Source organism: Sus scrofa, chromosome 10, assembly GCF_000003025.6.
Source record: "Sus scrofa isolate TJ Tabasco breed Duroc chromosome 10, Sscrofa11.1, whole genome shotgun sequence".
Taxonomy (NCBI): domain Eukaryota; kingdom Metazoa; phylum Chordata; class Mammalia; order Artiodactyla; family Suidae; genus Sus; species Sus scrofa.
This window is the reverse complement of record NC_010452.4, coordinates 11,881,827-11,905,733: the sequence shown is the minus strand read 5'-3', so window position 1 is coordinate 11,905,733 and position 23,907 is coordinate 11,881,827. Positions and strand designations below refer to the sequence as shown.

General features: G+C 43.1%; 1 protein-coding gene across 1 annotated transcript; it reads left to right on the top strand.

Annotated features, from left to right (window-relative positions):
- On the top strand, window positions 1,485-21,536 carry GREM2 (gremlin 2, DAN family BMP antagonist). The gene is made up of 2 exons (XM_005653766.3): window positions 1,485-2,013; window positions 19,953-21,536. The coding sequence occupies exon 2, from the start codon at window positions 19,954-19,956 to the stop codon at window positions 20,452-20,454; it is 501 nt and encodes a 166-aa protein (XP_005653823.1). The 5' UTR covers window positions 1,485-2,013; window position 19,953; the 3' UTR covers window positions 20,455-21,536.

Below are 23,907 nucleotides of genomic sequence, written 5' to 3'. Positions count from 1 at the left end.
CGACGAGGAACCATGAGGTGGCGGGTTTGATCCCTGGCCTTGCTCAGTGGGTTAAGGATCCGGCGTTGCCGTGAGCTATGCTATAGGTCTCAGACTCGGCTCAGATCCCACATTGCTGTGACTGTGGAGTAGGCCGGCGGCTACAGCTCCAATTCGACCCCTAGCCTGGGAATCTCCATATGCCACGGGTGTGGCCCTAAAAAACAAAAATAAATAAATAAATAAAAGTGCCCTTATTCAAATATTCATAAGAAAAAAAGTTATTTCTATCTCTATTTCACAGATGAGGAAACTAAGACAGAGGTTAAGAGACATAAATAGCACATGAAAAGATGCTCAATATCACTAATTATTAGAGAAATACAAATCAAAACTACAATGACATACCACCTTTCCACTGTAAGAATGGCCTTCATCAAAAAGTTTAAAATGATAACTTCTGGAGAGGATGTGGAGAAAAAGGAACCCTCCTACACTGTTGGTGGGAATGTAAGTTCATGCAGCCACTGTGGAGAACAGTATGGAGGTTCCTTAAAAAACTAAACATAGAATTATCATATGATCCAGAAATCCCACTCCTGGGCATGTATCTGGAGAAAACTCTAATTCGAAAAGATACATGCACCCCAATATTCATAGCAACACTATTTTTTTTTGTCTTTTTGTCTTTTCTAGTTGGATTCGTTAATCACTGAGCCACAACAGGAACTCCTGTAGCAACACTATTTCTGATAGACAAGACACAGAAGCTACCTAAGTGTCCAAATAACAGATGAATGGATTAAAAAGATGGAATATTACTCAGCCATAAAAAAGAATAAATTAATATCATTTGCAGCACCATGGACAGACCTAGAGATCATCATAAAAATTTTCAAGTCAAAATAAAGTGCAGCGATTTCAGAAGCAATACCTTCTTATCAAAAATAACTGTCATTAAAATATCCATAGGCACCAGTAAACATGATTTAAGTGAAAGTCTTAAATAGAGCATGTTTTATAAAACACCATGAGACTTAATTTTGTTCTTGAGCCTATCAGTGGCGGGAAGGCCAAATAATACTCAAAGTGGAAGCACGGAGGTGTCGCTGGATCCTTCTGATATGACTCGCGGAGCTCACACAGCACAAGAATTGATCTGGCTTCATTGTTCCATGTTTCCGTGGATGCTGATAAGTTTGATTTGAGTTAAAAGCCTTTGTATTCAATAAACAAAAGTAAAGATGATAATGACCAAATTGCTCTTCGGAACAGAAAACAAACTCAAGTAATGAACGTTTTCTCCTGAATTCATTCAAGGTTTTACTAGTTGATTTCTCACTGACGTTAGTGGGCTCAGCTTGCTTTTAATTTCGCTGGGCTGTTATTCAAAACAAAAGGAGCCTGGAATGGATGATGCTGATGAGTGTGTGTGAGTATTTGCGCGTGAGAACTTAGCTCACACAGGCTTTGTACATTTTTCATATTGCAAACCCGTCAACAAAAGGAGGAAGAGGATCTAAGGGGAATGAGTGGGTTTTGCGGATTTACGAATTTCTCTATATAAACCAGAAGGTTTGGGTTGGAAATCTGCTAAAGAAAAAACTTACAACAGACCACAGGGCTGTAAATCCAGAGACTGGAAGGAGGAAAAGAGAAACAGTGTGTGTGGCTGCAGTGTTTGTGGTTAGATGAGAACCAAGCGCTGAGCAGGACAGCGAAGGGGGTGGCTGGCATGCTTTGCTCTGCTCTCAGAGCCAACACAAGTCGCGGAGCGCGCTGACACCACGGAGCACGATCTCGGGGCCCTCTGTGCCGCCCAGGGTCCTGCGCATCTGCTTGCCCCGCGCTCCGCCCTGCGCCGGCCGCGTCTTCGGGGTCCCCGCGCCCCTACCCTGAGCGCTTCCGCCTGCGCTGAGCTCCCTGCGCGCCTGCAGCCCCAGCGCGGCAGCAGCGGGAACTCTTCTCTCCCGTGTTGGGACCCCACAGCTTGGACGACAGGGACCCCAGGACGCCTCCATCACGTCAAGGCAGGTATGCGCTTGTCAAGCTCAGTTTGACCCAGACTCTCTGATTTCCACCTCCCGGAGGCGCTTAGAAGGGATTGACAGGGCTTGTTGTATTGCGGCAGGAACCGAAAGCCCCGGGTGAGGGTCGCGCTTGGTCCGCTCTAGATAGTTATAGCTTGAGCTTGTGGTTGGAGGCCACAAGAGTTACTGAATCATCCGGGTATATAAGCAAGGACCTTCAAACTTGAACATAATCTCTTTTTAAAAATTAGTAATAATAATAATATTGGAGTTCCCATCATGGCACAGCGGCTTAAGGACCCAGTGTTGTTTCTGCAGTGGTCCTGGTCCCTGCGGAGGTTCAGGTTGGATCCCTGGCCGCGGTGCAGTGGGTTAAGAATCTGCGGGCCAAAATTAATTAATCAATCAATTAATTAGTTATATCAATACCTGCCTGTTATCCTGCAGTCCATTTATACACCTGGTGGCTTGCAGTGTAATTATGACTATGGCAAGTCAAACCCTGATTGTTGGAAAGCAGTCTCTAAGCCTTGCCCGCCTACCTAGAACAGGTTAATATTCTCCCACAGGAAGAGGAACTAGGGTGCAGACGTCAGCATGGTTTTGATTTTTAAAGCGTACAACCCAGATGGACCAAGCTCACGAGTGAAATACCAATACATCCTTCTGCTATGGTTGAAGGAGAAGAGGAAAGAATATGGTTGTCAGTGACTATTCTTGTGTACCTGATTTATTTTTACCTTGTCTTATGAGTTGAAAATGCATTTATTTATATTCTGCACCTGCAGGTAGGATGCACTCCATGACCTCATGTAATGCTGCTTTGAAAATTGTGAATTGGAACTGTTGTAAATACGATATTTGTAAGAAAATGTCAACTTCGATTTAATTTTATTTGATCCTAAAAGTGGTAGTCTTCTGGACATTTCTTTCTCCTTTTGTTTTGAAGCATGAATTTTGCAAAAAAAAAAAAAAAATTATTTCCTAGGACTTGACTCTATTTGTGAATTTTGAAGATGGTTATATAATTCCCCCCTTTGATTATTTGCTATTAAATTAATATTGTTTAATGAGTTCAGTCTTTCCCTGGCAAAGCCAGAGGGGACTGAATACAGGCTCAGTTAAAGGGTTCGTCTTGCTTTGGATGAGCCCCAAGTGCTGGTATTCACCTGCTCTGAAGCCCTTTATAAAAAGAGCTTTTCCTCCAATGGTGAACAGATCAGAACTTTAGTTTGATAAGAGAATGACCCTATAGCAGGTGCAAGAGCAAGTGAAGAAAAACAATGTTTTCTTAAATCTAAATAACACTCTTCTCAATGGATTCCTAGCAGATCATATCCAAAACATCTACTGTTTTCACAAACAATTCGCCATTCGGTCATGCCATTTTCTGGACAGTCCTTATCCCAACACATGTCCCTGGCCAAGGAAGATAAGGAAGTTATAAGAAAGTTACTTGTTTTAAATATCACAATGGAGAATTTTCACTGACCTGTAAGAGGTCAGATAAACATGTCCTTTTGTCATCAAGGGAAATGTATGTTTAGCTATATCATGGAGACATGAAAACTGTCCATAGTTTTGCCCATTGCTGTATTTTAATGAGTTGACAAAGTCTTTTTGAAATTATGTCAAAGATTAGACATAATAAGTGCATATTATATTTGAGAGAGAGCATTTTAAAAATTTGTAGATGAATATTTTCCTTTTTATTACATCGTGAAGGAAACCGAATTTACCTATTCAGATAAATACAAAGTAATTGACCCAACTAAATTCTACTAGTTAAAAGGGTAGTAGTTTGATATTACTATATACATTTGTTTCTATACATACAGTATCTGAAAAAAATTGACTCCCTTCCCTCTTACCATTTAAACTGTAAAACAATGTTGGTCGTTTTGGTAGCAACAGAGTGAATGTAAGTAGCAGTTTGGGCTAAGATATGTTGAAGGTTTTTCAAAGATCAGTATCAACAATGCTTTGATGGCTCATTATTTTATGTGATCAATCTTGATTAAGAGAGGTAATCAAAAGTTCATTCTCTATGCATCTAGCAGAGCTGCAACTTCAGATACCTTTAAGTTACAAGTTTGATCCTGTTAAACAAGGTACATACTTTTAAATCTCCTTTAACCCGTTCTTCCTTAGGCCTCTTCTTCTAAAGCAAGGGAATGGACTCAGACTCTGGGTCTGAGCACCAGTGTTTGTTGCTCTGCAGGACCGGCAGCCTGGGTCAAGGAGGACACCGAGGGACTGCAGAGGTGCAGGCACAGGACTGATTAGAGCAGTCGTGTTCGTATTCCGGAGTTGCTATGGCAATCACGCCAGGTTGCAGGCATTTTCTCAGTATCAGGATCCTTTAAGCATTTGGGAGGAAAAGCGACAAATTATTTCAATTAGAGAAAATGTGCTGAGTACTGGCCTTGAAACAAATCACAAAAAGGATTAGCAAATAGTCCGCATTGTTTCGAAGGGGAAAGTGTGCAATTGCAAAGCAAGCCTCTGGCGCTGGCTACTTTTGTGTTTCCTTAGCCACTTCTCTTCCTACCCTACAGTCCCAATTTTTTTTTTAACTGTACATTGAGCTAATAATGTGTAGAATTAATTTTGATCACACAACAAGCTAAACTGGGATCTTCCAACCACTCATCTCAACGCAGACAGCTCCAGAATACTGCCCACAGCAGCCCGTGGGGTGGAGGAAGAACGCTGATTTGCAGAGAGGAGTCCTAGAGCCACATAGAAGGAAGGGGGCTACAACAACAAGGGTATGACATGAGATGTTATAATGATTGAAATCCTTAAATATAAACCGGGAGCCAAAGGAATAAAGAGTTTATTTCCTCAAATTAGCTTCAAGTATAAACTTTTGCAGGGATTTCCTATTTGAAATGAACTCTCATGCCCACGCAGGTCCCTCTCACACAAGTATGGGATGGAAATCTGGTGCACTATTAACACTCCTGTGTGGACAGACCAGGAGAGGGCAGCATGCAAACTCCGAAAAATGATGCTGCCTCCCGGTGAGGGGAAGACTCCAATTTCCAAATGAGTGAAAAATGTCTCCCTAACTTGATGCACTCTTCTCCCTTTGGAAAGCAGAGTCTAGAGTCTTGATAAGGGATAAACCATTCAGAAATATTTATTTCTACTTCTGTCTCCAAAATTGGTACCCTCTGGCAAAATAAGGAAAGCAGCATATTTGACACAGAACCTAATTTCTCTTTTAATTCGCCTCACTCTTTGACGCTATTCAAGCGGTCTTATCTTCACTCTGTCAGACAGGAGTGGGATAAAGGGAAGCAGAATACAGAGAAAAGAAGAAAAACAAAGAATGAGCCTAAGCATTCCTGTCATGGCTCAGTGGTTAATGAATCCGACTAGGAACCATAAGGTTGTGGGTTTGATCCCTGGCCTTGCTCAGTGGGTTAAGGATCCGGTGTTGCCGTGAGCTGTGGTGTAGGTTGCAGACGCAGCTCGGATCCAGCGTTGCTGTGGCTCTGGCGTAGGCCGGTGGCTACAGCTCCAATTAGACCCCTAGTCTGGGAACCTCCATATGCCGCAGAAGCGGCCCAAGAAATGGCAAAAAGACAAAACAAAAAACAAACAAACAAACAAAAACTTAATAACCTAAGAAACTCAGGAGACTTGGGTTTGTACCTGTTCCTCTTCTTCACACTTGAAGTGTGAGCTTAAGGAACGCCTGCAATCTATCAGTAGCCCTGGACAGTGAGAAGGTGGCAGTGGGTCACTGTATTTCATTCTAGCCCGAAACATCAGTTCTACATGCTTCCTGCAGTGACAACAGCTGACATTTCTTGGAGGGTGGCTAGTCCCTAAACACTTTATAGGTATCATCTAATTGTTACAAAAATCCTAACTAATATTATTACTAGTATCTCCATTTTACAAATGAGATAACTAAGGCTTAGAGAAATTAAAAACTTTCAAAAAGTTATGTGGCCAAGCAAGTTGCCCAAATGGGTTTCAAATCCTCCTCCTCCATATTTCCCACAGTTTGTTGTGCTTCCATTCATTTATTCAAAAACCTGTACTGAGAAGACAACTAAGTGCCTCGCATGGTTATAGGCATAATAGTGAAGAGCTCAAAACTAGTAATTGTAATTGTGCATCCCGAGCATTATAATAGAAGATGCTCTGAAAAGACATGGCATGATCTTTACCTTGTTAATGAAGCCTTTTGACAACATAAGTCCACTCATTAAAACAGCTCACGTCTTTTCTTTACATCATATCAGATATTCCTCCCCCTCTAGTATAATGTAGTTTCAGTCTTCTTTGTATATTTTTGTCATGTATAATATCATTCATTAAGTTTTAAATTCTCTTGAGAACACAGGACATTTCTTATTCATCATTTTAGTTCCCAGCAAAAAATTGGTGCTTAATTAATTGCGCCTTTTGAGATCCAGCTACATCTAATTTGGGGCAAGGACTAGAGACTCCTGTGTATCTGCTAAAAGGCAGTCTTCAAAAAGCTGAAATAGGGGTTCCTGTTGTGGCATAGTGGAAACAAATCTGACTAGGAACCATGAAGTTGTGGGTTCGATCCCTGGCCTCACTCAGTGGGTTAAGGATGCAGTGTTGCCGTGAGCTGTGATGTGGGTCGCAGACACGGCTCGGATCTGGCGTTGCTGTGGCAGTGGTGTAGGCTGGCAGCTGTAGCTCCAATTAGACCCCTAGCCTGGGAACTTCCATATGCCGCAGGTGAAGCACTAAAAAAAAAAAAAAAAAAAAAAAAAAAAAAAAAAGCAAAAAGCTAAAATAGCTTTTCCTCTAGCATAGGCTAAACAAATGACAAACTCAGCCTTACAACCTGGAAAAAGTTGGTTTTTTACCCGTGTATTACTGATCCTTTGTGTTATACTTCCCTATTTAAAGTTATCATTGCAGTAAGAAAATTTTTATAAAAATGAGAATTTTTTAAAAATGAGAATTAATTGGAGTTTTAAGATGTCATTTAAAAATCCAATTAATTCTCTTTAAACATTTTTACATTGTTCATTTATAAAATCCAATTAATTCTCTTTTAAAAAAACTTGTGACTGACTTTTTAATAAATTTTTGATTAAAGGATAGTTGATTTACAGTGCTGTGTTGATTTCTGCTGCGCAGCATAATGACACAGTCACGCATACATTTTTTTCCCATAGAGATATGAAAGTCAAAACTCCAGGGATCATTGCCTCGCATTGTCAGGACTGGTCATCATCAAAAAGTCTACAACTAATAAATGCTGGAAAGGGTGTGTAGAAAAATGAACGCTTCTGCACAGTTGGTGGGAATGTGAACCGGTACAGCCACAATGAAGAACAGGATGGAGAGTCCTTAAAAATCTCTAAGTTCTCTTGTGGTGCACTGGGTTAAGAATCCAGCATTGTCACTGTAGCAGCCTGGGTTGCTGCTGTGGCGTGGGTTTGAGCCCTGGCCTGGGAACGTCCACAGACCAAAAAAAAACCCTAAAAATAGAGCTACCATATGATCCTGTAGCCTTACTCCTGGACATATATCATTTGAAAAGATAAATGATCCCTAATGTTCATTGCAGTGCTATTTATAATAGCCAAGACATGGAAACAACGTAAATGTCCATTGACAGAGGAATGGATAAAGAAGATATGGTATGTAATATATGTATTTACATATATAATATATATATTATAAAGGAAATATAAAATATTATATATATATATTATTTCTGTTTTGTATGTAAGTTCATTTTATCATTTTTTTAGATTCCACATATCAGTGATGTAATATGATACTTGCCTTTGCCTTGCTTCACTTAGTGTGATAATCTCTAGGTCCATCTATGTAGCTACATATGTTAACAGATATGTATGTATATGTATAAATATATAACTGAGTAATAAATATATTACTCAGCCATAAAAATAATGAAATAAAGCCATTTGCAGCTACATAGTATTTTGCTGTACATCTGAAACTAACACAATGTTATAAATCGACTATACTTCATTAAAAGAAAGTGACCCACATTCTATTTAGAAATAATTTCATTCTGAAAAAAACAGTGCTTTCATCTAGACAGTGTGTTCTTTGAGAGTTTGTGTTTTCTAATTAGCATTTCATAATGCCAAACCAGGCATACAATCTTTTCTCCAAAGCCTCTATTGACCAAAAGCACAAATTCACCGGCAATGTCAGAGTGACATTTGTTGCTACAGAGAAGGATCTTTCATTCCGTGAGGTAGATGTTTCTGAATAAGACGTACGTCTTTGATCAAAACGTAGTCTTCAGATGGAGTTAGCTTTGCTTACGAATCCATCTAATCGGCAAATCCAGAAACTCTTAGGTTTTAGTTGTCAGCTCTGACCATGAGACCCGGGAGGCCACATAGCTGAAAAGTACAAACAGGGAAGAACACATTTCTTTCGATAGAATAGAATCTAAGGACATATTTACAGTTCAGAATTTTGCCCATCCTCTAAAGAAAAAGCAAGTACATTTAGCAAGAAAATTACTGATGTTTGCCTTGTACGAATGACTTAGTCCTGTCTCTCCAACTGATGGCAGAATTTGATAGATAATATTTCAAAACTGTAGTTATTACTTCTCGCTACGCCTGTGCCCTTCCAATAACCTACATTCCTTTGCAAAGCACAGGCCAGTCAATTACGGCCTGAATTAATTGTGAAAAACTGATACCATTGGATACGTGAAAACCAAACCTTTGACTTAACATGAAAGGAATTTAACAGGCATGATGTGAAAGAATTTTCAAATTTTCTTCTTGCTGTGGAAGCGACTAGAAATAACATTGACGATGAAAATCTGCGGCTTCCTAAGGTGCTACCTTCACTGTCCTGGCCTCTCTTAGTACCCTTGCTTTTGATGCCACAGAGGATTTGCACTAGGAGATTGCAGAGTGGGTCCATGTCATATGACTCCTATTTTCTGCTGGCACTCTGTGTGTTCCTAGCTGTAATGTCCTGTATCCGAACTTTTATAATTTTTTCAACAAATTCATAAATTATTCTTTTAAAACATCAAGGCAGTCTCTTGAAGAGGAGTTGCTCACCAGTGAGCCAAGGCGTATGATGGGCTCCAGCAAATTACCAATGTGCTGAAATAACCCCCTCAGAAATTCCAGATGACCAAGAGAAGCCAGAAACAGACTGCCCCTGAATTCTTTGGCTCCAAGTGTGAACTCTCAGAGGAAAGAAAAAATATGGGTCTTCTCGTAAAGCCATGTCATAAGAATTTCAAGTTGGCACAGCAATAGGTTGTTTCTATTTTAAAATATTATTTTATGGTTTTCTTTGGATACTTAAAGTGACGTCATCGGGAAGGTACATTGTTAAACTATAAAAGGTTAAAGGGACTTTTCATTTGGAGCCATTGTGATATATTTGGAAATATCAAGTAACTTTTGATCAAAAAGACATCCCTGTGAATCCTGGCTTTTGATGATTTTCTTATTTCGAAGATGGGAATTCACTTCTTTCACAAAAATTTGTTGAGAAATCTACTTACTCAGGAAATTTCACATGTATTAAATATTTAATCTTCACCACAATGATATAAGCAGATAGTAGTCTTCTCCCTAGTTCGTGGATGAGGAAAGTAGCAACGAGAGATTTTAAAAGTTATGCAAGGATTTCCCGTCGTGGCTCAGCGGTTAAGGAACCCGAACCCAACTAGTATCCGTGAGGACTTGGTCTCGATCCCTGGCCTCACTCCGTGGGTTAGGGCTCTGGCATTGCCATGAGCTGTGGTGTAGGTTGAAGATACGGCTCGGATCCGGCATTGCTGTGGCTGTGGTGTAGGCCGGCAGCTAGAGCTCTGATTCAGCCCCTAGCCTGGGAACTTCCATATATTGAGGGTGTGGGCCTAAAAAGACCAAAAAAAAAAAGTTACTCAAGTTTTCACTAGTAGTAAGTGCTGGAGATGAGAGTGAAGCCCAGGCAAGGCACAAACTCAAATGACTGCTTCTTTTTTTTTTTTGCTTTTTAGGGCTGAGCCACTGAGCAATGATGGGAACTCCCCACCGCTTCATTTTTTTTTTTTTTTTCCCACTGTACAGCAAGGGGGTCAGGTTATCCTTACATGTATACATTACAATTACGTTTTTTCCCCCACCCTTTGTTCTGTTGCAACATGAGTATCTAGACATATTTCTCAATGCTATTCAGCAGGATCTCCTTGTAAATCTATTCTAAGTTGTGTCTGATACCCACTGCTTCATTTTTTAGCATTTGTTGCATCATTGGATCATATTGGGCACTTGATAATTATAATAAGAAATTCTAATATCAAAAATAAAACCCATAATTTGGGTACAGAATTGAGGCTCAATTACCATATGACTCTCCTGGGACCAATAGTTTTCTAGACATTAAAACTTAAAACTTTCATAATTGAGAAGTAGTATAAACAAGGGAAAAGGCAATAATTTTTATTGCTGTTTAAAATCTACATTTATGATTACAAGAAACGAATAAATAATATTCTTCTGGAAATACAGGATATTGTACTGCCCTTAATGGAAATCTCTATTTTCTTCCCAGATGACCCCAAATATATTTTTAAGATTTCATCATAGTTTCTCTTCTGATATTGCTGTTCAAAAAAAAAAAAAACAGTCTAAACCCCTAAGAAAGGTAAGTAAGCTTAGGGAACAACAATAAAATAAAATCAACACTATCTGAGTTCCCTTCATGGCTTAGGAGTTCCCTCTGTAGCTCAGCGGTTAACAAACTCGACTAGGATCCATGAGGATGCAGGTTTGATCCCTGGCCTCCCTCAGTGGGTTAGGATCCAGCATTGCCATGAGCTGTGGTGTAGGTCGAAGATGTGGCTCGGATCCCACGTTGCTGTGGCTGTGACGTAGGCCAGCAGCTGCAGCTCCGTTTCGACCCCTGGCCTGGGACCTTCCATAAGCCCCTGGTGCAGCCCTAAAAAGACAAAAAAAAAAAAAAAAAAAGAAAAGAAAAGAAAAAAGAAAATCAACAATATCCATTCTAAGCCTTAGTTTGATAGAAAAGAAAACAGACTAGATTTTTACTATTAAATATATCGATTTTACAGTTGCCAATAAAGGAAACTTTGCAAATCAACTTGGGAATACTTTGCAGTTTCTAAGGAATTTCTCTTAAGCGTCAAGGCTGGAGAGAATTCAGTGACCTTGATTCCAAACCAGACTTCATGGAAGTCCACAGAGCATCTTAGGGGCAGGCGAGGGAAGACTGCATGGGAGGTCTACCGTAAAGGCTCAGAGCTTTCTCATTAGAAGAAAGATCCATGATTTTGTGAGAGATCTAGAAATCTTTAGGAGCCAGAAGAGTCCTCACCTAGTAATTTAGCATCAACTCTGTGGTTTAGTGGTGGCCCTTTTCATGTTTAAGAGGGGAAATTGTTTAAACAATATAGTGGGTTTGAAATACACTCAGGACCAATGCAAATGCCATCTGAGCTGCCCAGAAACCACAGAGTGTCTCCTTCAGACAAAAGATAATGATGCACTAATGAGTTTCACCCTTTATTGCTCTTTCTGGAACAGCCTCAGGAGGAAAACCCACAAAACAAAATTGTTAGTCCCAAAATTTACAATATTTTGCAATGACCTCTTTTCCCTTAAGTGATAGTATTTGTGTTGATAAGTATTTGTGTTATTTAACCCCTAAATTCCAACCTCATATAATCTAAAAAGTGCCCTCCCAGAGAGAGAAAGGAAATGAGCAAAAACAATACAAGCCTTGCTGCTATAGAATGCCTTCAAGAGACTTAAAGCACTTTTGAGATATTATTTTATTCTAATGTATTTTGACCTCATTACATGTGGAGAAATTAACAGAGTAATATTTTAAATTATGGAGAGGAAAAGTAAGACAAAAAGAAGTTGGACTAGTGGGCTCATTTAATACTAAGAATTTAAGGGGAGTTCCCATCGTGGCTCAGCGGAAATGAATCTGACTAGGATCCATGAGCATCCCTGTCCTTGCTTGGTGGGTTAAGGACCCGGCACTGCTGTGAGCTGTGGTAGAGGTAGCATATGCAGCTTGGATCCCGCTGTGGTGTAGGCCGGCGGCTAGAGCTCTGATTTGAACCCTAAACTGGGACCTTCCATATACCGTGGGTGCAGCCTTAAAAAGCAAAAAATAAATAAAAATAATAAGAATTTAAGGAGTTCCCATTGTGGTGCAGTGGAAACGAATCCGACTAGGAACCATGAGGTTCCGGGTTCGATCCCTGACCTCACTCAGTGGGTTAAGGACCCAGTGTGGCTGTGAGCTGTGGTGTAATTCACAGATGCAGCTCAGATCTGGCATTGCTGTGACTCTGGCGTGGGCAATGGCTACAGCTCTGATTAGACCCCTAGCCTGGGAACCTCCATGTGCCTCAGGTGCAGCCCTAAAAAGCCAAAAAAAAAAAAGTCATCTGAAGTGGAAACACATGTCTCAATCACTTGCAAATTCTCTCCCTTGCATCTTCCTGTCACAAACTGTTAAAGGAGTCCTCTACTCTAAACACAGGGAAATAGTTCAAAGAAAGAAGTGATGTTAGATCAAATTTCAATTAACTTTAACACTGACTCCTCTCAGTATCACTGGATTAGTATCTGGTCCTTATTAATGAGGATGTAATTAAGGAAGTTTGCATTGGGCAATTGGACTACAGCCTAGATCATTATATTTTAGAAAAAAATTAGGCTTTTATTTCAGAATATGAACTACTTACTAAAAATTTCATGTCTGAGGTTTCAACTCAGATCTTGAGAACCAGAATTCCTATCGTATGTCATCCTGGAAGCTGCATATTTAACAAATTCCCAGTTGTGCCTTATTTATGATGAAGGTTGAGGACCACTTATTAAAGCATAAGTGTCCTATATTGAATTTGTCTTGAAAACACATGATATTTATTGCTAGTAGCACTTGCTCTTATGGAAAAATAGGCCAATACTTCTGTTTGGAAACAATATCAAAATGTTTGATAAACTGGGCTTAAAGGATAACTGATTCTGTTTGACATTAACAAGAAACATTCCCTACACGGTTCAGGAGAAGTCCTTTTTATTTACGTTATTTATAATTAGCCTGATCTAAGGAAAGATCTAAACAGAGAGATTAAAAAAAAATAGAGTGGACTCCCAAACATATCATGAGCACATGTGCACTCCATAAATATTTGCCACAGGAACGGTATACTTCAATTAGCTTTATTTCTCAAATAAAAGGCAAAGGAGTGATTTCCTAACCTCCCAGGCGCCCCTTTCTCAAGCACGGGTTGCAGTACGGCTGTTTGAACACTTGCAGTTACGACATCTGTGACTTCTCTGAAATATTAGCTGATTTTTCACTTATTCAGGAAGAGTGTCTTGGTCATTTACTATGTGCCAGGATCCATGCTGCGTCCCAGTGATACGGCGGTGATGGAAAGTCTTCGTCTCACCTCTGACAGTGATTTCCCTTACAGAGACCTAGTCAGTGTTTGGGGAGACGATTTATTATATGAAAATCAAGGGACACCTCAGGAAAAGTGCAGGGAGCTTTAAGCCCAGGCAAGAGCTTGGCATCTCCCTAGAGCTGGTCAGTCTTTTGGGTGACGTTGCTTGGATTACGGTTGTTGTGGTCAGAAAGCCGTGTCCCTCGTGTCAGATGTCACTTTCACCTCCCTCCGAATGAACCCTCGAGTGTCTGGGAAACTGATGAATTATGGCTTCTCATGTTTCAAAGCAGAGTAAACAAGGTTCATTATCCCTACTCTCCACGTCCTCCCCCCTGCACTCTGGCTTGAGTTCCGTTACCTCTCTAAAACGCCTCTGGCCAAAATTCTCTCCCTAAACCCAGTGAACTGATTTCTGAACCCCTTGGCGAGTCCTTCCAGCCTGTGCACGGCTGCCACCATAGGTTTCCTTTCCTCGGTCCCCTGAAATGCTTGTGTCTCCAGAATTCCACCTTCAGCCCGCTTCGGCCCTTCGCCCTGGCCCTGAGTGCTCCCATTGCCCCACATAACAAGCACCACTCCAGACCCCCCCTCTGAGGCCCATCTCCTACCAGCATCTTTCCTCCCTTGTGCCGTAGAGATTCACCTGCTCCTACCCACTGGCCCTTCCATAGTCTCCATCACAGTGAATCCCAGCCCCAGCCCTGTCCCCGGCACTCCGGGATCTGAAGCGGACACCCAGCTCTCCCCCTTCCTGCTCATCCTCGTGTCCGTTTAATCAGGTCCGGTGTGGAAGTCCAAACCTCGGAAATGCCTCTTTGGGTTCTCCCCCGACCCCCTTCAGGGCAGGGACGCGTTGTTTCTTTCATGGGCTTCTCAAATAGCCAATAGCTCGTCGCCTGCTTCAGGCTTCAGGTCACCTGGTATTTATTTCCCTCATTGCTGGCATGAGACAGGTGCCTTGCTCGTCTGTGTGACCTAACAACGTGGTGAATGAAGGGCTGAATTAATCAGTGAACTTGTAAGCGGTGAGAGATCTTTAAAGGATTTAATGTGAAGAGATAACCTAGGCAGATCTGCACATCACAATGTCCACTCTGATGGGAGCCTGGAGGACGGATGTGAGAGTGAGTCTGGAGGCAGGAAGGCCCGTGTGGACGTGAGGACACTGGTGTGATATCTAGGGGCTCAAGACCCAAGCACAAGTAGTGAGGCAAGAAAGACAGTAGGATTTTGTTAATGGGCTTAAGAACTTAGAATATACATCAGAATGCTCTCCAATACCCAAGTAAAGTGATTTAAATACTCAAGAGTTTCTTAAGTCACAGACGTGAAGTCTAGAGCCAAGCAGTTCCAGGGGTGGTTAATTCAGTGGCTTCGCAAACTAAGAATCCAGTTGCTTTCCATTAAATGCTTTGTGCAAAGATTTGATTTTCATTCCTTGCTTGTACCCTCAAGGTAGCTCAGTTCAGTCAAAAATCTTTGCATTGGCACAACCAAAAGCCAGAACGATCATTTCTCGTTGGCATGTCTCTTTCCATCAGGGAGTAGAAATCTTTCCCAGGAAGCTGTTCTTACATCTTATTAGTCATTGGCTGGACCATCAACTATTCATGCCATGGTATGCAGAAGCACTCATTAGGGACTTGGATTCGGGGGAGGTCCTGCCATGGCTCAGTTGTTAACAAGCCCGACTAGCATCCATGAGGACCCAGGTTCGATCCCTGGCCTCGCTCAGTCAATAGGGATCTGGTGTTGCCGTGAGCCGGGGTGTAGGTCCCAGAGTGGCTGAGATCCTGCACTGCTGTGGCTGTGGTGTAGCTGCGGCTTTGATTTGACCTCTAGCCTGGGAGCCTCCACATGCCGCAGGTGTGGCCCTAAAAAGAAAAAAGATAAAAAAATAAAAAGAACTTGGATTCCAAAGCCCTGACCAGTGTGCACAGACGAATGAAGACATTGGCTCTCAAGGAGTAAGCTAACAGGACCTGCTCTAACTCTTGGCTCTCTGGCTGGGGGACAATGTGCTGTGCACTGAGAGGGAACTGGCAGAGAGGAGATGAGTGAGAAAATAGGATTAGATTTGGAACAGACAGAACTGGAGGTGAGTAGGGGAAGCCACCAGACATCCAGGGAGTTTGGTAGGCCGTTGGGTCGGAACCCATGAGCAGAGAGCTGGTGGTTGACATCCTAGGTGTGAAAGAAATTCCTGTTTTTGGTGACAGACTATCTCTTTGTAACAAAAAATCAAAATTGTAAAGAAACTTAACCCATAATTACTAAAAAAAAGTTCAGACGCAAGAGTGACATAAGTGACCCTGGAAGTAAATTGACACAGTCACACTAAGATACTATTCCGGAATGAAATTCTTATTAAGAATGTAAGGAATTAGAAAACAAGGTTATGGAAAAATCTTTAGGGAGCGCCAACTTTTAAGAGGAAGCCAGAGAAAGGAAAATCCGGACAAGAGACATACAAACTAAAGAGAAAGACGAACAGATCATTTTGCCAAGCGTTCTGAGGAAGTGAAAAGGGAGCACACTTTGTGTGCTTTGTGTGGCTTTCTCCCTGCTCTGTCACCTTCCCTCCACACTGTCACGCAGCAAGTAAAATAAAGGAGCTTGAAGTCAAGAGTGACCAGGAAAAGCGGATGGAGTGCGTGGGCAGGATGCTTTTTATTTTGCTCAAAGCGTTTTAGGCAGGTCTCTCTAATTGTCATGTAAACGTAGACAGAAAATCTATACCCTCCCCTCAGGCAAGTGCAAGGCAGAGGTTTCAGAAGCTGGCCCTGAACACGCACGGCTTCCTGCGAGGGATGAGGACGGGAAAAGAGGAGCATGGACTCTGCAGCATTGATCGATCCCTTGAGCAACAGTCTAAAATCTCCATCTGAGAAAAAAACAAAAAGCTTCTGCTTCAGAGTTCCCGTCGAGGCTCAGTGGTTAATGAATCCAACTAGGAACCATGAGGTTCCATCCCTGGCCTCGCTCAGGGGGTTAAGGATCCGGCGTTGCCATGAGCTGTGGTGTAGGTCACAGACAGGCTTGGATCCTGCGGTGCTGTGACTCTGGCATAGGCCAGCGGCTACAGCTCCAACAGGACCCCAAGCCTGGGAGCCTCCATATGATGCAGGGGTGGCCCTAGGAGAGAAAAAAAAAAAAACTTTGAAACCAGGAAAAAGGCAAGTAAAAAGGCAAGTAAAAAGGAAGATTCTCCAGGCCTGATGCCAAATCTTGGGAAAGCTGTCCGCAACAAATGTCATCTGCTTCATTACCCTGGCCTTTGGTTAATTGGAGTTTTAGGTCTCAGGTCAGTGTGAAGTTCAAGTAGAAAGTGGTGCTTTCTTTGAATGAGGAACATGAATCTATGTCATGCCCTTGAGTTTAGTGGCATGAGGGTTAGTTAACAAGGCAGGGAAAATGTTGCATAAATTTCCCTAACCCACTGAGCGAGAAATACTACACAACCATGAAAAAGAGCAAAATAATGCCATTTGCAGCAACATGGATGGAACCAGAGATTCCCATACTGAGTGAAGTAAGAGAAAGACAAACACAATATCATTTATATCTGGAATCTAACACATGGCACAAATGAAACTTTCCACAGATAAGAAAATCATGGACTTGGAGAACAGACTTGTTGTTGCCAAGGGGAAGGGGAGGGGGTGGGATGGACGGGGAGCTTGGGGTTCATAGATGCAGACTGTTGCCTTTGGAATGGATTAGCAATGGGATCCTGCTGTGAGGCACTGAGACCAATGTCTCGTCACTTACGACGGAGCATGATAATGTGAGAAAAAAGAATGTATACATATATGTGTAATTGGGACACCTTGATGTACAGTAAAAAAATTAATAAAAGGTAAAAAATTAGAACTTAAAACAAAATAATAAAAAATAAAAAATAAATCCAACTGTTGGATTTGAGGACAACTGTCTTTGTCCAGCCCTTCCAGGTTAACTTGCTGGATATCTCCTCTACAAGAATCCAATTATATGTCACGAAGAAATTTCATTTCAGAAGAAAGAAACATCACAACTCTAGAAACCCCATATATCATTAATTGGACCCCAATGAATGGCCCATCAACCAAAGCTAAGTGACTCTGGACATCAGAATTTGTTTTCTCTTGAAGTTCCTGTTGTGGTGCAGCCAAACGAATGTGACTAGCATCCATGAGGATGCGGGTTCGATCCCTGGCCTTGCTCAGTGCATTAAGGATCTGGCATTGCCGTGAGCTGTGGTGTAGGTTGGCAGCTGTAGCTCTGATTCAACCCCTAGCCTGGGAACCTCCATATGCCGAGAGTTCAGCCCTAAAAAGCCAAAAAAAAAAAAAAAAAAAAGAATACCTTTTCTCTCAATGTTACTTAGGCCCAATCTCAAGAAAGAACTAGACCAAACCAAGGAATGTCACTTCTTGTCTTTTTCGGGGGTGGAGGGGGCGTGTTCCCCAAGTATGGGATGGATTTATGTGGGTAACACTGGGCTGTTACCAAAACCCCTTTATGTTGGAAACAGCTTCACCACACAAACATGAACTTAGCTAATAGTACCCAACATTGATAACAGGCACCACATGACTCCTGCCCTGCCACTGTCACTTTAGCAGCCAGTGATTGGTTTGGAATTGATTGGGATCCACCACCCTGTATTTCTTGGACGGCCTCATTGGAGCCCACAGGCTTTGTGGAACTAACTCACCTCTGGCCTTGGCTTCCTCTCAAGTGAAGAGGCCATTGTACCTTGGGATTTCCTTGGGCTCAAGGGCATTTTGCACAACCCTCAACACGGCCCCTCCCAACTACCCTTTGTAAAAAGCAAGAAGGGCTGGGTCAGTCTTGATCTATTTGGCTGCTCTTTGGGATCCCTCACTGGCACTTGAAGATCTCATACTCGTATTGAAGCTTAACTACATGTACCTGAAAAGCACTAAACGACAGCCAACAAGCTATAAATCTTCTAAAGTATCTTAGAAGATGAAGTATCTTTAATGAGAAAGACAGTCTTACAAATTCTTGCCATTATTAAAGCTCTTGACATAATTACAGCTCTCAGGGTGGTACCTGTACTACAACTTGAATGCTGTGGAGTTTTTTGTTATTTTTTTATTATCATTATTATTATTTCTTCTTTTTGTTTTTTCTAGGGCCACACCTGTGGCATATGGAGGTTCCCAGGCTAGGGGTCTAATTGGAGCTGTAGCCTCCTGCCTACGCCACAGCCACAGCAACGCAGGATCCAAGCCACGTCTTCGACCTACACCACAGCTCAGGGCAACACCAGATCCTTAACCCACTGAGCAAGGCCAGGGATCGAACCTGCAACCTCATGGTTCCTAATTGGATTTATTAACCACTGAGCCATGATGGGAACTCCTCCTGAATGCTGTGTTTTTAAAGCAGAATGATCACATAATGTCACCTGCTTAATAAGTTATATGAAAAAGCAAATAAAAGCTATGAATTAAGCCATACTCACTTCTGGAGAAACACTAAAATGTTAGTTTGGCTTGGGTGGATGTTGTCTAAAATTTTTGCTGATGGTATTGCTGTTGATTCCTGCCGCCTTTACTACTGTCTGTGTGTTCTCTCCATTGGTAATGCTTTGTATCTCTTACTACCGTTTTATGACTCCCTCCACAGAAGTAATGACAGCTCCATGTCTGGAGAGGACTGATCACTCCTATAAGAGTGCCCTTAATGGGAGTTCCCATCGTGGCGCAGTGGTTAACGAATCCGACTAGGAACCATGAGGTTGCGGGTTCGATCCCTCCCCTTGCTCAGTGGGTTAACGATCCGGCGTTGCCGTGAGCTGTGGTGTAGGTTGCAGACGCGGCTCGGATCCTGCGTTGCTGTGGCTCTGGCGTAGGCTGGTGGCTACAGCTCCGATTCAACCCCTAGCCTGGGAACCTCCATATGCCCCGGGAGCGGCCCAAGAAATAGCAACAATAACAACAACAACAACAACAAAAAAGACAAAAGACAAAAAATAAATAAATAAATCAATTGAAAGGGGGAAATGTTAACCAAAAGTCAAAATGGAATCTGTATTGCTAAGAGAGCTCTGTAAAATGTACCCAGGAGGCTACTGGAGAAGTTGGACTTGAGCACATCTCACGCTGAGTGGACTGGGCCCTTTTGACCCTTTATTGTTTTCAAGCACGTGTCCAAAACATTTGTACAATATTCCAAAAAAAACTCAAGATACTTTACCCTAAATACCTTGCAACAGTCCATTCCTTAAGAAAAAATATCTCCTTTCGGTGTCAGTATCAATCATAATTCTTCCAAGAATACTTTAACAACCTTGTGGCTTTTGCCTTTTTAAGCCTCTCACCCTCTCTTCCCCGGAATACTCTTTTATTTCACCTGAATCTGTAGCTCCCCAACTGTAATTCATAATACCCCCAAAAAATTTTCTATGCCCTTTGCATCCTTAACTGATTATTGTTCAGCCGCTCCAGTATCACTTGTCCCAACCAAGCCTTCTAATTCTTCTTTCCTCACAGAATGTTCTGGAAGCTTTCCGTGTCCTTACTCCTCATGGCTGCGCTGGAGAAGGTGGAGGATGCCCAAAGGGCCCGACCAGCTGGATCCATCCCCTCGCCCCGCAAGGATGGAAGCCCCGAAAGCACGGGGAGATGGCAGCTCATCAAGGAGGTGCTGGCCTCGAGCCAGGAGGCCCTGGTGGTCACAGAGCGCAGGTATCTGCGGAGCGACTGGTGCAAGACGCAGCCGCTGCGGCAGACGGTGCACGAGGAGGGCTGCCACAGCCGCACGGTACTCAACCGCTTCTGCTATGGCCAGTGCAACTCTTTCTTCATCCCCAGACCCGGGGGTGGGAGCTGGGGCTCCTTCCAGTCCTGCGCCTTCTGCAGGCCCCAGCGCGCTGCTGCGCTGTTAGTGGAGCTGCAGTGCCCCGGCCGGGACCCCCCCTTCCACTTGCGAAAGATCCAGAAGGTGAAGCAGTGCAAGTGCATGTCCGTGACCCTTGGCTCAGACGAGCCATGAGCTGGGACGTGACTCCCCGTGTTCCTCTGTCCCCGTATACGTCCCCATGTGCACCGTGTCCCCGGCGGCAGACACGTGTCCCGCGCCCAAGGTGTCCTCGTCGCAGCAGAGCAGCCCACGGAGCCTTGCGGCCGCGCTCCTGACCTCCCCGGTCCCTGCACCTCCCCCGCAGGGCTGCGCACCGCCAAGGACGGCGACGGAAAACCCTGCCTGCCAGGTGGTCGGCAAGAACCTTACGGTGACACAGCCTGTCTAGCATCGCCCTTCCCACGAAGCGGAGAAATGGATCTCTCCCTGGCCTGGCCTGGTGGCCTGGAGGGCACTCCCTCAAACCTCTCCCGGGAGCCCCTGGCCTCGCTGAGATGTTCCCCCTGGTGAGCCCAGGCTGCCCTCTGTGTGGCTGGGACGCAGGTCTGGCCAACACTGGTGGATACGGAGGTTCTCCTGACAAACTTGATGTCGAGGGGACAACTTGAGCACCTTGGATCATGAGGCGGGGTCCCCAGGGACCTGCTCACAGAAGCTACCCCTGCCTCCTTCGCCTTACTCCCAGCAGGTGTGTGGACTAAAGATGAACTCTGGTGTTACCTGTTTATCGCTATAATTAGAATGTTATCACACAAAGATCTCCTGTGGACACTGGTTTTTACACTGACCTATATCGGCTCTGGCTTTCAGCTCCAATCTGAGGAAGGACCAGAGCAGGTGGTGATCTGCCTGGAGGTGTTTTACTCAGAAGTAATGATTCTTACGTTGAGCAAGGACATGGGAGGAGTTATGATTTTACACTGAATAATGCTTCACTGAAAGTACGAAAGCACAGCCACGCCATGTAGAAATTGGGTTGGGATGGATGGATGCAGGAAGGAGAATTCGCTGAGAAGTTGTTTGCCTGAAACTCAAAAGCCCCTTTAATATTTAACGGACAACTGTGAGTGAGAAGGCTTACTGTTTCCCTGCCGTGACAGCAGGCAAAAAATGTTTCTTGTTAAAAGAGAGAAAACCAGAGTTCCTGTCGTGGCTCAGTGGTTAGCGAATCCAACTAGGAACCATGAGGTTGCAGGTTCGGTCCCTGGCCTTGCTCAGTGGGTTAAGGATCCAGCGTTGCTGTGAGCTGTGGTGTAGGTTGCAGACGCAGCTCAGATCCCGTGTTGCTGTGGCTCTGGTGTTGGCTGGTGGCTACAGCTCCGATTAGACCCCTAGCCTGGGAACCTCCATGTGCCGCAGGAGTGGCTCAAGAAAAGGCAAAAAGACACACACAAAAAAAGAGAGAGAGAGAAAACCAAAATATAAGGAGTCTGGTCACTTTGTGGCATAGGACGAAATAAAGGATAAAATATATAGACTAGAAAATCTAGTTGAACTATCATACAGAAAACAACTAGCTTTCTCTTCCTTTTTTTTTTTTTTTCTTGTTTATTTTCTTTTTCCTTATTTCTTCTTATTTTTTCTTTTATATATATTCTTTTTCTTTTTTGTCTTTATTTTTAGCTTCCTTTTCAAGGAATGGACTTTGAAAAGGATGTGCAAACACTAGGTCATCTTTCATTTTTAGAATGAAATGTTGAGATTTTCATGTGTGGTCTTGAGATAAGGAAACCAATATAATTTGTTTTCCTGCGAAATTATACATCTTTTGAGCCTCTTTGCCAAACTCCCCCCCACAGACTTCCCTGAGAGAAGTGTTTGTGGAATCCATTATGTGTGAATGGGATACCATTGGTGAGAATCAGCATTTTCTGAAAACCTTTCACTGTTAATTCCCAAACCCTCAGGCCCCGGTCCAGGTGTGTGAGGTCCTCTACAGGCTGTGGTGGGAACTGCGGCTCCTCAACAGGGCCGTGATGGGGCACCTAGAGGCATCCATCTGGAGGGGTAGTGGCATGTCGGTCAATTCTTTCCTGCCCCTGCACTGCAGCATTCATTCCTGTCACTTCTGTAACACCATGGCTTGAACAGAATATGCTGTTCTTAAGGGGGTGTTGGCTTCAGAAACGGCATATACAGGCCTAAATCAAGAGGCAGAACTCAACAAAAATCCAGGAGGTCTGGAATCTTGGGATGGAGGGAGAGTTGAGGGGTGTCAACGTTCAGACGGATTTTTGCATTTGCTAGGAAACCTCAAGTCAGGATCAGGATCAGAACCCAGCAGAAAAGCGGTCGAGGAAGGAGGGCCACGTGACTGCCATGGAGGCCGGAGGAGAGTGAGGGGAAGCCTCGCCGACGGCAAAGCCCACCTCTGTCATTGTATTAACATGGAACCCAAGCAGATTTAAGCTCTAAACTCAGAGAATACAAACATGAGCACACGCTCTTTGAACCCATTTGTGGGTGTAGGAAGGGAAGCAACATGAAATGCTGCAGAGTGAGGTGAGGCTCCTTCTGGGGGTTCGTGTATGTTGTATTTAATTGTATTTGTTGTTTATAAATGGACAAAGTGTATGTTATAGTGGTTCCAATTGTATTTAATTGTATTCGTTGTTTACAAATGAAAAGCTGTAAGAATAAAGTAATTATTTTATAGGTGCACTGTTAAATTATAGAAGAAATAAAAAGACTCTAGGATTACATGTGATCCTGGAGTGATAAGTCACAAAAATGAAATTCTGAACTTGTTTTGGTGGGCAGTGAGCATTCAGAGTGCTTCTGTCCAGCCATGGTGAGGTCAAGCCCTTGTCTATATCACACAAGCTCTTTGGTGGCTTGGCATCTTCCAGGAGTATCTGAATCAGGCATCCAAGGAGCAGGGGCGGGGGGCGGGGTGGGGGGGCTCAATGCTGTCTTGGGGAATTTCTAAGTTTTCACAGATCTCCCAGCAGCAGAAGACAGAATTCTTCATTGATTCTCACAGCTCTCTGAATAACAAAGACTGAATGAAGAAGCCTTGAGACACTGTTGCAGAATGAAATCTGCTGTAAACCTTTAGCAGCAGGGCATCGCACTTGCCTCTTCAACAAGGCAGAGCTTGAGTTTTGTCCGCTTTCACATTCACTTTTCCCAAGTTTCGATATTTAAATACTTCTTAGTTTACAGTTTTGCCATTTTTCTAATTGACTTATCTGCCGTTTAAGAATCACTGTTGCCAATTAAAAGTAAAATCTGGATGGAGTTCCTGTCGTGGCTCAGTGGTTAACAAATCCGGCTAGGAACCATGAGGTTGCAGGTTTGATCCCTGGCCTTGCTCAGTGGGTTAAGGATCCGGCGTTGCCGTGAGCTATGGTGTAGGTCGCAGACGTGACTCGGATCTGGCATTGCTGTGGCTGTGGTGTAGGCCAGCGGCTACAGCTCCAATTAGACCCCTAGCTTGGGTACCTCTATATGTGGCAGGAGCAGCCCTAGAAAAGGCAAAAACAAAAAAAAAGTAAAATCTTTAATGAAATTTCGTATGGTTGATTCACCATATGGATTTCAAAGAAATTAAATTTAACAATAATAAATACTTAATGTGTTAAA

Excerpts from the sequence above, each read along its gene's own strand:
- GREM2 (XM_005653766.3), top strand. The coding sequence starts at position 19,954 with ATGTTCTGGAAGCTTTCCGTGTCCTTACTCCTCATGGCTGCGCTGGAG.